The 12,511-nt window shown below is 43.1% G+C and overlaps 2 protein-coding genes across 9 annotated transcripts in view; both read left to right on the top strand.

The window, feature by feature from the left end:
- Positions 1–5,918, top strand: part of FSD1L (fibronectin type III and SPRY domain containing 1 like) — an 84,160-nt gene extending 78,242 nt beyond the window's left edge. The window contains exon 15 of the mRNA XM_058672984.1: positions 5,820–5,918. The gene's annotated coding sequence lies outside the window, so the exon portion shown is untranslated. The remainder of the gene's footprint in view (positions 1–5,819) is intronic.
- Positions 5,919–7,466: 1,548 nt separating this feature from the next.
- The window catches only part of FKTN (fukutin), a 93,760-nt gene continuing 88,715 nt past the window's right edge, over positions 7,467–12,511 (top strand). For all 8 annotated transcript variants that reach the window (XR_009246679.1, XR_009246680.1, XM_058672991.1 and 5 more), the window contains exon 1: positions 7,467–7,609. Coding sequence is in view for 6 of the 8 variants with exons in the window: in XM_058672991.1 (XP_058528974.1) it covers positions 7,505–7,609 (105 nt within the window). In the remaining 2 variants the exon portion in view is untranslated. The remainder of the gene's footprint in view (positions 7,610–12,511) is intronic.

Raw genomic sequence — 12,511 nt, 5'->3', positions numbered from 1 at the left:
ATAAAGTAAGCTTGTAAGTATACAGAAAAATTCCTGGGAGGGAAAACTAGAATATATTAAGAACGATAAGCTCTAAAAATTTACTCCTTTCCTTGCATTTTTTTTTAAAAAGCAGTTTAGGAAACAAACACATGGGGGGAGCTGTCTGTCTTCAGTCTCTTCCCTCCCCTCCAATTTGTCGCCCAAACTTTGCTCTTACAGAAAAACATTCTTTATAGAAATAACTTGGAAATGCAGTTATTTATGTGGCGCTTTGGTATTTGAAAGTTCTATCAAAGCTGACCACTGTCTAATTCCTTGGATACACTGCTCAAGAACAGGTCCGGAACTACACCCGCCTGGGTTTACCAAGCAGCCCATCCAGTGGACGGCGTAAGGGCCCCTCCACTTCAGCTTGTGTTCGCAGCAATGTCCTCCATCCGCACCAAAATTGTTTGGAATCTCTCTGTGCATACCACATGCACCAAAAAACTACTGAGTGTTTACATGAAGGTCACACTTAACCGGCTTTCTGTATATCTGGCAAACTCACACTGCAGTCAGTGTTCCGCGAGTTCATGTTCACTCGGGTTTTCCTAAAACCTCACGTTGGTCCGGTGCTCTGCGGTATCTGCTACGTGAAGTGGGGGGCTTCCAAGCGGCTGGATCCCCGGGGAGAGAAGCGCCAGCACCCGAAAACCCCAGCGAGGTGTGCCCAGAAGCCCGGGACCAGAACTTCGCGACACCGCGCCTCCGCACTTGACGGCTCCTTTTGCAGCGGTTGCTGTGAGTGCCGGAAAGCAGCACTGAGGCCGCCGCTGTTGAATAAGGTAGGTGTGGGAGACCGGGCTCGGTCCTCGGTTCGGTCCCGGGCTCAGGTCCCGGGCTCAGCCCCCGGGCTCGGTCCCCGGCTTGGTCCTCGGCTTGATCCCCGACTTGGTCCACGGGCTCGGCCCCTTGCTTGGTCCCCGGGCACGGTTCCCGGCTTGGTCCCCGGCTCGGCCCCCGACTTGGTCCCCTGGCTTGGTCCCCGGTTCGGTCCCCGGCTTGGTCCTCGGCTTGGTCCCCGGTTTGGTCCCCGACTTGGTCCACGGGCTCGGTCCCCGGCTTGGTTCCCGGGCTCGGTCCACGGGCACAGCCGGTACCTGCTTCAGACACGCGGCGCTGGTGGCTCCGGTGTCCGGAGGTTCCGAGGCTGGCCACGAGCTGAGCGTCCAGGTGCGGTACTCCTCACTGAGTTGGTCCGCGAGCATCTGGTGGCCAGCCCTTCCAGCTCCCTGCTTGTGGCCTGGGTAATCAGTGGAGTATGGCTCAAAGCCTTGGGACCCTGCACCCATGTGAGTGACTCAGTGAAGGCTCCTGGCTCCTGGCTTTGGATCGGCTCAGCTCCGGCTGTTGCAGCCACTTGGGGAGTGAATCAATGGATGGAAGATCTTCCTCTCCGATAAAATTAACAAATAGAAACAAACCAACAAAAGAGTTCGGAGTGGATGAGATGGGATGAGGATGTGTGAGGCATTTAACAGAGGCATTGGTTCAGAGATCAGGTAGAGAGAAAAGGCAGTGCAGGAAATGGCTGGGATCCCCAGGAACTCACCCACTCTCCCGCTAGGTCCAGTCTGCCTGCTGGGACAGGTTCCGTTCTGGAAGAGTCGAGACTCTGTGGGAGCCAACTTGGCGCAGTGACATGGGGGCGGACCCGTGCCAGCCGTGTCGGAATCAGCCAGCGAGGTCGTGGGACCAGCGTGTGCCAGAGTAGAGAAAACTGCCTGGCTCTGGTGCGTGCGTGGCTGGAGGAGGGCTCGAGAGGCCGGGAAGACCTGGACATGGCCGGGGGCTAACACTGGGCCCCAGCCCATGTGGCGCTGGGAAGGAGGGTGGAGTTCTTCCCTGGGCAGTGGGAACTCCCAAAGTCATGATGGAGGAGTAACTTAATTAAGCAGCCTTCTGTGCTCTTCTGATGCCTCCTTCTCCACCTGTTTCAGCTTTCAGTTCATCTGGAGTATACACAGGAGGACGCACCTTGTTTGTGCAGTGGCAGGTTGGACATTGCCACCCATCATGGCTTTGGTGTCTACCCTTTGCTTGCGTTAGTAACAGAGACGTTGAGAAAGGCTGCGAGTGGGTAGACTTGAATAGCTCCAACATCGTCACTATCATCCCCTTGTGGCACACGACTTTGGCTCTCGGTTTTCTAGGATGTGAAGAAGATCTAGATGTTGTCTCACAATACTTTTTGCTTTTGAGCGCAGCAGGTTTTCCAATACCTGAAGATCAACCTCTGGGCTAATAGAGAGTGAGTGACGGAGCAATGCATTCAGCACTGAGGGAAGAAGGGAGCACCTGTAGGAGAGGATCCATCTGTGCTGAACTTTGAGGATACATACAATTTGGATGAGTACCATGGTTGAAGAAATGAAAGGCAGGAGGAGGCATTCCTAGCTGAAGTCTGTAGAGAAGTGTCCAGTTGAGGCTAGCAGATTTGAGAGGGATGTCCTCAGTGATAAGTAGAGAGTGCACGTCCTGAAAAGGAATGAAAGAAATGGCAAAAGGGCAAGAACCCAGGACTTGATTTTTTGGGGGGGGGCGGATCTAAGTCATTGACATTCTGAACCTGAGTTTCTGAAAGGTGGGTTAACATGCTGTTGATAAAAAAGAGAACTCTCAAATTCCAGGCAGGGTAGTGCATTTGGGAGAAGGTGACTTGTATTTCATCTCTGAAGTAGTAGTAACTAGCCTTAGTTTTTCTATAGCCTGTTTACATTTCTAAAGCATGCTTGGGTTAGGTCATCTCTCTTCGCTAAAACCTACAAAACTGGAATCTGTGAGGGTGGAGGAGGAGAAGAACCTAGTTGGAAAATTGAGCCTTGAACATGTTAGCTTTGAGGTATAGGGTGGTTTTTCCCTGAAGTGGCACTTTGGGAGTAGATTTGCTGTGATGGAGTGATGATGCTTCTCCAGATGGAAAGCTACTGACATTACTGAACAAGGCAAGTGTATCCCCGAGCTTACAGTAAGAACTCCTACTAAAGAGTTCTATGTAGTCACAGATTCTTGGGCTCGAATGTTATTGACCTAATTAGCATTTATAGCATATACCAAGCACCCACTTCTGGAAATTCCAGCAGAAAATAAATGACTTAAATATTTCTAGTTGTATATTCAAAAGTGTTACCATATATTTATTTACTCAACAGATATTTATGTTTTTTAGATGCTCAGGTTAACACTGTTCCCAAATTCCCAGCCTATAGAGGCTTTAATGCAAGTTGCTAATCTATAGATTTTCTGGAAAGGCAGGGTTACATAGAGACAGAGGTTCTGCCATCATTGCTCTGTCTAGTTTGTTGACCTTATGAAATGTATCCTAGCAGTCGCGTTATATAGAGTTTGGCTCTGGGATTTCATTTGGATTGCTTTGAAACTTCAAGACTTTTGAGGGCAGCAGTATAGCATAGCAGGTAAAGCTGCTGCCTGTAACTGTAGCATTCCATATGGGTGCCAGTTGGTGTCCTGGCTTCTCCACTGCTGATTGGCTCCTTGCACATGGTTTGGGAAAAGCAACAGAGGATGACCCAAGTGTTTGGGTCTCAGCTACCTGCTTGGGAAGCCAAGATGAAGATCCTGGCACCTGGCTCCAACCTGACCCAGCCTGGAAGTTGCAGTCTATTCGGTGTGAAATAATGAATGAAAAATCTCTCTTTGGCTCTCCCTCTCTTTCAGTAACTCTCAAAATAAACACATAATTTTTTTAGAAGAAATTGAGACTTTTGATTTTAAGATGTCAGAGTAAAAATGTTTTTGCCTTTTTGTGTAATACTGAAGCAGCAAGGAAATGAGAGCCAGATATAATTACATCTTTGCTGAGGCTGGAAGACTTTTTTTTGTACTATTATAAGTTTTTAATAAAACTATTTTCCAGCAAAGTGTATTAAATATTTTGTTCATTATTACAGCTACATTTTAATGAATTCATGTTAAAAATATTTCTTTGTTTTTTTATTACGTTGCATTATGTGACACAGTTTCATAGGCTCTGGGATTCCCCCATCCCCTCCCCGGGCCTTCCCCCCGTGATGGATTCCTCCACCTTGTTGCAGTATTACAGTTCAAATTAAGTTGAGATTCTTTCATTGCAAACATATGCCAATCATAGAGTCCAGCATCTTATTGTCCAGATAAATTCAACAGTTTCTTGGGGAGACCATCTCTGGTCTGAAGGCAGAGCTGGCAGAATATCATCCCGATCAATTAGAAGAAGCTGGAAGACTTTTAATCCCTGAATGAAATATTTGAGAAATGGCTGCCAACTGTAAACTGGAAGAGGCTGGAGAAGGATTTTGAGAGAGATCTCAGAGTTGGCAAAGCAAAGAGAGATGGGCTTAGTTCTCGCGGGCTCAGGTTGCATGGGAAAGCAGAGGGGGCTTGCTTGGCTTGTTCGGTGCCGTGAGCTAGCAAGAAAGGAAGACGGAGTGAGGAAGCGCGTGAATGCATCACCTCTGTAGGAGGTTCCCTAGGCCTAGAGGAGGAAAGATTGTGAGTGGCTGTTTGCTACCTGCCTCTCATAGCTGGGAGAAATGATGATGGTTTTTCTTGCTGGTGCTCTTACTCTGAAACTTTCTCACACTTGAATGTCAGAGAGAGAGGACCTGCCAGTCCATAGCTCAGCCTTGCTGCTGCTGCTTTTTCTTTCCCTATTTCTTTTTGAAGATTTATTTATTTTTACTGAAAAAACAGATCCACAGAGAGAAGGAGAGACACAGAGGAAGATCCTCCATGCACAGGTTTGCTCCCAAATGGCTGCAGCAGCCAGAGCTGAGCCAGTCTGAAACCAGGAGCTGCCTTTAGGTCTCCCATGCGGGTGCAGGATCCGAAGGACTTGGGCTATCCTCTGCCACTTTTCCAGGCCACAAACAGGGAGCTGGATGGGAAGTGGAACAGCTGGGACTAAAACCAGTGCCCATATGGGATGGCAGTGCTTGCAGGTGGAGCATTAGCCTGTTGAGCCACAGTGCCAGACCCCATAGCCTTGCATCTTTTTTCCACAGTCTTCCTGCAAGTAACTGATCCCTGGGGGAGCTCAAATCATGAAAGATAAATAGTAATGAAAAAGAAAATGAAAGCAGTGTTTACACACAAATCTCTAAGGAAAAGCAACAGGGAAAACAAAGAAACAGAGAAAGAACCCATGAGAAATTTATTGAGCTAATGATTGTAGTGAAAATTATTTCCCTAAAATTAAAAAGGTGGGGATGGTCAAGATCTAGGTGGAAGTAGTAATTATTTTTTCCCATTTTTATTATTATTTTATGATACAGTTACATATGCTCTGGGATTTCCCGTACCCCCTTCTCACATGCCCTTCCCCCACTGATTTCTCTGTGTTATTACAATAGTATAGTTCTTCCCCAAACAGTATATGCTGAGTCATAACCTGGAAGAGCTCAGGAGAGAACAGAAAGTAAAGGATATGATGACAGGTTTTTGAAAGTTGAACAGAGTGAATTGGGAATGAAAGGAGATAATTACATTTTTGGAAATCAAGAATTCAGTGTTGCAACCAAGAATTTTAAATATGTAATTTAAGAAAACATTCCTCAAAAAAGAAATAAAACTTTTCACAAAGAAAAAAAATCTTTGTTCTGCAGATTAACAGGACATGCAAAGATCAAAGAGAACCTGATACAGCAGTATATTTGTCACTGTCCTTACATAACCTAGTTTAACAAAAACTGAATTTCAAAGGTCAGGAGTATGTTCATCCTTTGCTTATTCTAAAAAGATCAAGTTATGTATAGGTTGTTATAATTGAGGATATCTATATTATTTGTCATTTCTAGACAATGGTGTAAATCCTGTATGTCATCATGGGAAATAAAGTATGACCTCAAAACCCACTTGTCAACTAGCAACTATCTGAGTGGCGCCAGAGCTCAAGGTAGGTGATACCTTACAGGTTCTTTTTGAAAAGCTGGAAGGTGATGAGCATCCAGGAGAGGAAAAGAAATTGACAGCAGACCTTATATGACTGAATTCAAAATTACAGATTTGTAGTTAGAACAGAACCATAACAAAGTGGAAATAGTAAAAGTTGATACTGAAAGGGGATAAATTTGCCGAGTGGTGTATGACTGGAAGATAAAAGACATAAAGCTTGATTGCCAAGTGTAGAATAGTTATTATATTTGAATGAATACAAGATGCTTGAAGTTCCAAGTGTAATTAACAAAAATACTTTGGAAAGCAGTTAAGTAGAACTAGATTAAATTTCTTATGCTGAAGAAGTAATCGAGAGAGGAACTCAGATAAAAGAATAAAAAGTTTCATCATGACATTATTTACACATACAAAACACTGAAAATGTATACGGGGTATTTATAAAAACTCATCACATCCCAGATCGTACATATGTAAAATCTCCAAAACAACATGAACCATTATTGTTTTTAAATTTTTGTTTGTCTCTTTGCTTATTACTGAAAGGCAGAGTGATGGAGAGAGCCTCCATTTATTGATTCATTCCTTAAAATGCCATAACAGCCAGGGCTGGGCCAGGCAGAACGCAGAAATCCAGAACTCAGTCTGGATTTCTCCTGTGAGCAGCAGGGACCCCATTGCTATAACCGTTACTGCTGCCTCCCCAGCATAGGAATCCACAAGGAGTCGCAGGCAGAAATGGAGCCTGGACTTGAACTTGGTGCTCTGATGTGGGGCACAGGCTCCCAGCTGACACCTTCACCTCTGCACCGTCCACCTGGATTAGACCATGTCTTCTGATCATGTTTTCAGTGTTTAGAAGTGAGTCTCTGGGCCTGCATAATGGCTCAAATGGCTAGTCCTCTGCCTGCAAGTACCAGGGTTGCATCCGAGTGCTGGTTTGTTTCCTGGCGACTCCGCTTCCAGTCCAGCTCCCTGCTTGTAGCCTGGAAGATTAGCAGAGGATGGCCCAAGACCTGTGACCCTGCACCTGCTTGGGAGACCTGGAAGAGGCTCCTGGCTTCTAATTGCCTCATCTCAGGGCTTAGTAGCTATTTGGGGAATGAACCAGTGCATGGAAGATTTTTCTGTCTCTCCTTCTCGCTAAGTATGCCTTTCTAATAAAAATACATAAGACAAATATATAAGAAAGAAGAAGAAATTATTCTTAGTATGGTTGGCACCTTGATTTATTGTCAGAAGTGTAAATGCAGAGGTCATTCAGGTTTTCAGTTGCTTGTAAAGAATGTCATGGTGATTTAAAAATTTAAAAAAAAAAAAAAGAATGTCATGATGATCATTTTTGTTCTTTCTTCTTTGGTCTCTTACCTGATTATTCAAATGTATGAGATCAGACAATGGTCTGTAGAACCTTAGGTAACTTTTTGTTTGTTCTATTGCTGTTACTAGAGGTAAAACATTTAAAATAGGAGGTTGGCTTTTTTAGAAATACCTTCTCATTCACAGAGAACAAGATTATCTTCCCCTCCACAAAGATGAAAACGACTGGATTGCTTTCACAATTCAGCCAAGTGTACCACACACACTAATGAGTAGAATTAATAAGAACGTGATCTTGGCCCTTTTGACATTGGCGAGTTCTGCCTTCCTGCTGTTTCAGTTGTACTACTACAAACACTACTTGTCGACAAAGGTAATTTCCAGCCCTAATATCATTCAAGACTTCATTTTAGATGTATACATTATTAACTCATTTCTTTGCAATGCTTAAAGTTAACTAACTTTTTGAATCTTTAGAAAGGTTTCTAAGTGATCTATTTGAGAGACGAGAGTAATTTAAAATAGCAGCTTATTCTTGATGATTTAAAGAGACCCTTGAGATTACATATTGGAGCAAAGGATAAAAAAGATGGTTTTCTTTCTATTATTCCATCCCATTGCCAGTAGCTGGAGAACTATAGAGATTTCCAGGCATTTCCGGGGAGAGGGCTCTGCTGTCTGTCATTGATAGGGGTAGAGGATGGTTACTATCCTGCAGGTAAGGAGACATACTTCTGCCTCTTTTTTAGGGCTTTACTGCAAGAATTCCTTTGGCTGTAGCTGGTCAGACAAGTTCAGAAGATCTGTCATCCCTTTAATGAGGTCTGAAAAATCCAGTTCTCCAATAGCAGCGAAGATAAAGAGCAAAAACATTGTGTCTATTGGATTTGCTAAATTTTCATAGATGTGTCAAGTTTTCACATTCCAGAACAATCCAGAACACAATCCTCTAGATCTTTGAAATACAGACTCGTGTAGTTTGGTGACTTTGTGGGCCTTATAAGCTCCGACTTTAAGGACAGATGCTCCTGGAGTTAATGATAAAGTTGTGCTCTGAAAAACACATTGCAAGTTGAAAATGCTTTTAATATACCTGACCTCCTGAACATCTTATCTTAGCATTACAGACAGCTGTTGATAGCATGGCTCATCAGGAGCTACCCATCATCTCAAGAGAGTATCCATATTACATATCGCTAGCCCAGGCAACAGTTCAAAATGGTGTTTCTTCTGAAAGCATATCATTATTGCACCATCACAAAGTCAAAAAATTGTAAGTTGAGCCTTTGGGGGCTTTTTGTAATTGGCTTGCAACTCATACTACAAAGGAAAGATCTAGTCTCTAGGACCCTGTAGGGAATTTTAATTGTTTCTTTTTTCCCTTCACCTAACTGAATATTATGATTATAATTTCAGGTACTCATTCCATTTGTATTTATGGATTACTCTTTTGGCACTGTGTGCTTAGGAGCAATTCAGAGATAAATAGAATAGTGTTCACAGTTTGATAGACAGGCAATTGCAACCATTTATAAATTTGGCAGCTAGATAATCCTGAGTTCAAATCTTCACTCAGTTATTTGGTTTTCAGCAAGTCATGTAATGTCTTTAAGCCTTTATTTAGGGCTCAGCGCGATAGCATAATGGTTAAAGTCCTTGGGCACTGGTTCTAATCCCGGCAGCCCTGCTTCCCCTCCAGCTCTCTGCTTGTGTCCTGGGAAAGCAGTTGAGGACAGCCCAAAGCCTTGGGACCCTGCACCCGTGTGGGACATCTGAAAGAAGCTCTTGGCTCCTGACTTCGGATTGGCTCAGCTCTGGCCGTTGTGGCCACTTGGGGAGTGAATCATCAGATGGAAGATCTTCCTCTCTGTCTCTCCTCCTCTCTGTATTTCTGCCTTTCCAATTAAATAAATAAATAAATAAAGTGGAATGTTTATTTTTTAAAAAGCCTTTATTTAAACATGGCTGGTAGCAATTTTGCCCTTTGGGATATTTGTGAAGCATCTAATACTGACTGGTACATGGTACATGCTCAGCGTATGATAGCTATCAATCGGTTGTTTTTTTTTTTTTTTTAAGATATTGTAGCAATTACATTTTTTTTAAAAAGATTTATTTATTTTCATTGGAAAGTCAGATTATGGAGAGAAGAAAATACACAGAGAAAGATCTTCCATCTACTGGTTCACTCCCCAAATGGCTGCAATGGCTGGAGCTGAGACAATCTGAAGCCAGGAGCTGCTTCTGAATCTCCCATGCAGGTACAGGGTCCATGGCTTTGGCCCACCCCCTACTACTTTGCCAGGCTATAAGCAGGGAGCTTGATGGGAAATGGAGCAATTGGGGCACAAACCAGCGCCCATATGGGATCACAGTGCTTGCAAAGTGAGATTTAGCTGCTGAGCCATCATGCTGGGCCCACCATCAGACCTACCAGTCTGTTTGCCATTTGGTTTTGTCCATCTTCTCATATATTCATATATTCATATCCATTAGTTTTCATTCCAAATTTCCCATAGAGAATAATTAAGAATAGCCATGGGCAATTATAAATCACTGACACTTTAAATATATAGCCTTTCTTTTAACTGTGTTCGGTAATTCATTTGTCAAATGTTGAAAGTTCAAATACCAAGCACAATATTAAATGATGAAACACAGTAAGGAATAAAGTTCAATTCTTGCTGTCTAGGAAGTCACACATTGGTGAAGTTCAGGATCACAACAGGGTAAAAGGTTGAGAAACATAGAGATGATATACAGGTAACATGTTACATCTTCTTAAACACATGGTGAAACTATGCTGCCTTTTGTGCTACTTGAACTTTAAGAACACTTCTGCCCCCTAGTGTTCAGCCTTTGTGTTCTTCAGAGCCGATCAGGTTATTATCTATATAGCGTAACTATGCTGTAAGATGCACACTTGCTAGCATCTTAGAATACCTAGTTCTGGGTTTTCTTTGATTGCTTTTCCAGATCCTCTCTACTTTACTGTGCACCCAGGAGGCTGACCTGTATGACTGCATTCACTGAACTCCCGCATACTTTGGTTTCCAGTTGGGTTCTGTCAGTGGAAAGTATTAGCTAAAGATTGGGCAGGAGGAAAAAAGAGAAGTCAGATTATGTATTCTCTTGGTTCTCTGTGAATAGGCTCATCGGCTGATCATGACTGCATTCCTCCTATTCCTCTGCATCTCCAGAGTGGATTAGCCTTTACGAAAAAAGCCTTGTTTTTCATAAAAAAAAAAAAAAAAGACCACTAAGATTGTGTAATCTTTAGGCCCTGTAAAATTGGGTCTTCCAATGTCTGTTTCTCTGACCCTTCAAGCAGAGTTTTCAGGAAATACAAACTGCTGAATGATATACTTAAGAAGGTTATTATTGAATATTTCATAGCTAGAATAATAGTTTGAGTTTCTCTTGTAAGATGAGAAGGAGTTCTCCAGGTGAACCGGAAAGATGAGAGGGCCATTACAGATCAGGTAGATAGCCAGTTCAGACACAAGTGAGCTCCTGGGGTGTCAGGAAGAGCAGAACAGTATGTGGAAACGAAAGGAAGCACAGATGTCTAGGCAGGAATGTGCCCGGGGGTTTCAACATCGTTGTAAAGATGTGTGTAACTGTAGGAGGAGTGAGGCAGGTGGAAAAAGACCGGTTCCATGTTGCTGAGGTCCTTGAAAACCATAATAAAGATTGCTTTGATTCTAAGTGAAATTGGGAACTGTAGGAAAGTTTTGAGTTGATATATAACATGACCTGAATTTTTAAAATAAGTATTCTGGATGCTTTATTAAGAATAAATAATAGAGGGGTTGGCACATGGCACTGCGTATTAAGCTGCAGCATTGGCATCCCATTAAGATGCTGGTTTAAGGCCTGGCTGCTCTATTTCTGATCCAGTTCACTGCTAATAAGCAGTGGACCCAAGTGTGTGGACCCATGCACCCACAGGGGGGACTTGAAAGAAGCTCCTCCTCCTGACCCAGCTCTGACTGTTGTGGCCGTTTAGGAAGTGAAGCAGCAGATGAAAAATCCTCACTTTCTCTGCCTTCATTCTTTGTCTGTTACTTTACCTTTCTACCTTTCAAATTAAAACAACAACAACAAAAAAACCATAGTGTTATGATCAGGACAGAGAGGATGAAGAATCAGGAGTTAATGCAAGTAGGAATGTGATTTTTTTGGGGAAGAATGAGATTATTCTGAACTTAAGTAATGGTGGTAGTTGTATAGCTCTGTTAGTGTACTAAAGTTATGGAATTGCTATGTCAATCAGTGGATTCTTCCACGACCTCATCGTGCTTGGAGTGGCGAGATTGGCAGCAATACATGACTGGTGAACTATCAAAACCACTGGAGCAAGACCCTCGGAGCATACCCCACATCAGGGACCTGGGGTGGGTGGGAGAGTACGTAGGGCTTCTCCCTTAGTATCCCCCTTTACCCCAGACACATCAAGGAAGCAATGTAGAAATAATACTCTTACTCACTTTCCTGTAGCCCTTGAACCTTTTAAACTATGTAACGATTATCAAAACTATAATAAAAAATGGGAAAAATAAAACTATGAAATTGTATACTTTAGAAGGGTAACTTTTGTGATCTGTTAAATATATTCAGCGTAGGTATACAGATCATCTGATAAGTCCATTGGAAGTTTACATGTCCCGTACTCAGCAAGTTAAACAGCTCAGAAGCTAATTGTTGTATGCTACTGTGAAGCTGTTGTGAGTAAATGGCTGCGTGATACTTTGTAGCATCTTCCCAAGCTTGAGTTACAGAGCTCCCTTTTCGAGGTTTGTTTTTTTCCTTCCCAGCTGTCTTTCCTACTGAAATGTTACTGGTTAAGTTACACAGGGCTTGTGAGGAAAGCGCAATTCTGGTGGCGCCTTATTTGTTCCTTCCTTCCCTAATTCTTGCTTCCCCCATTCCTTCTCCTTTCAGTTATTAAGCATTTACTGATGGTCAAGCACTCTGCTGGCCTGGGTGATACAAAAATGGATTGGACTTTGTCCCTACCCTTGGGTGTGCAGTTTAGTTGGAAGGTGATCTCTTTTCCAGGAGGTTGAAGGCTAATTCAGTGCTGCTCTGTTGCTCTTCCACGTCCTCCCATCTATGGTCTGAAGATAAGGAATACTTCAAAGCTATAAAAACAACTTTAATTATTTTCTAAGCGTCAGTCTGCTTGTTATCTCTGGGCCATCAGACACATTCTCCTGTTTGTTTCAAAACGTCTTTGGGTATTTCAATGAAAACTGCCATTTTTCTTAATTCT

This window comes from Ochotona princeps, chromosome 14 (genome assembly GCF_030435755.1).
Source record: "Ochotona princeps isolate mOchPri1 chromosome 14, mOchPri1.hap1, whole genome shotgun sequence".
Lineage (NCBI taxonomy): Eukaryota > Metazoa > Chordata > Mammalia > Lagomorpha > Ochotonidae > Ochotona > Ochotona princeps.
This window is presented reverse-complemented; position numbering and strand designations above follow the sequence as displayed.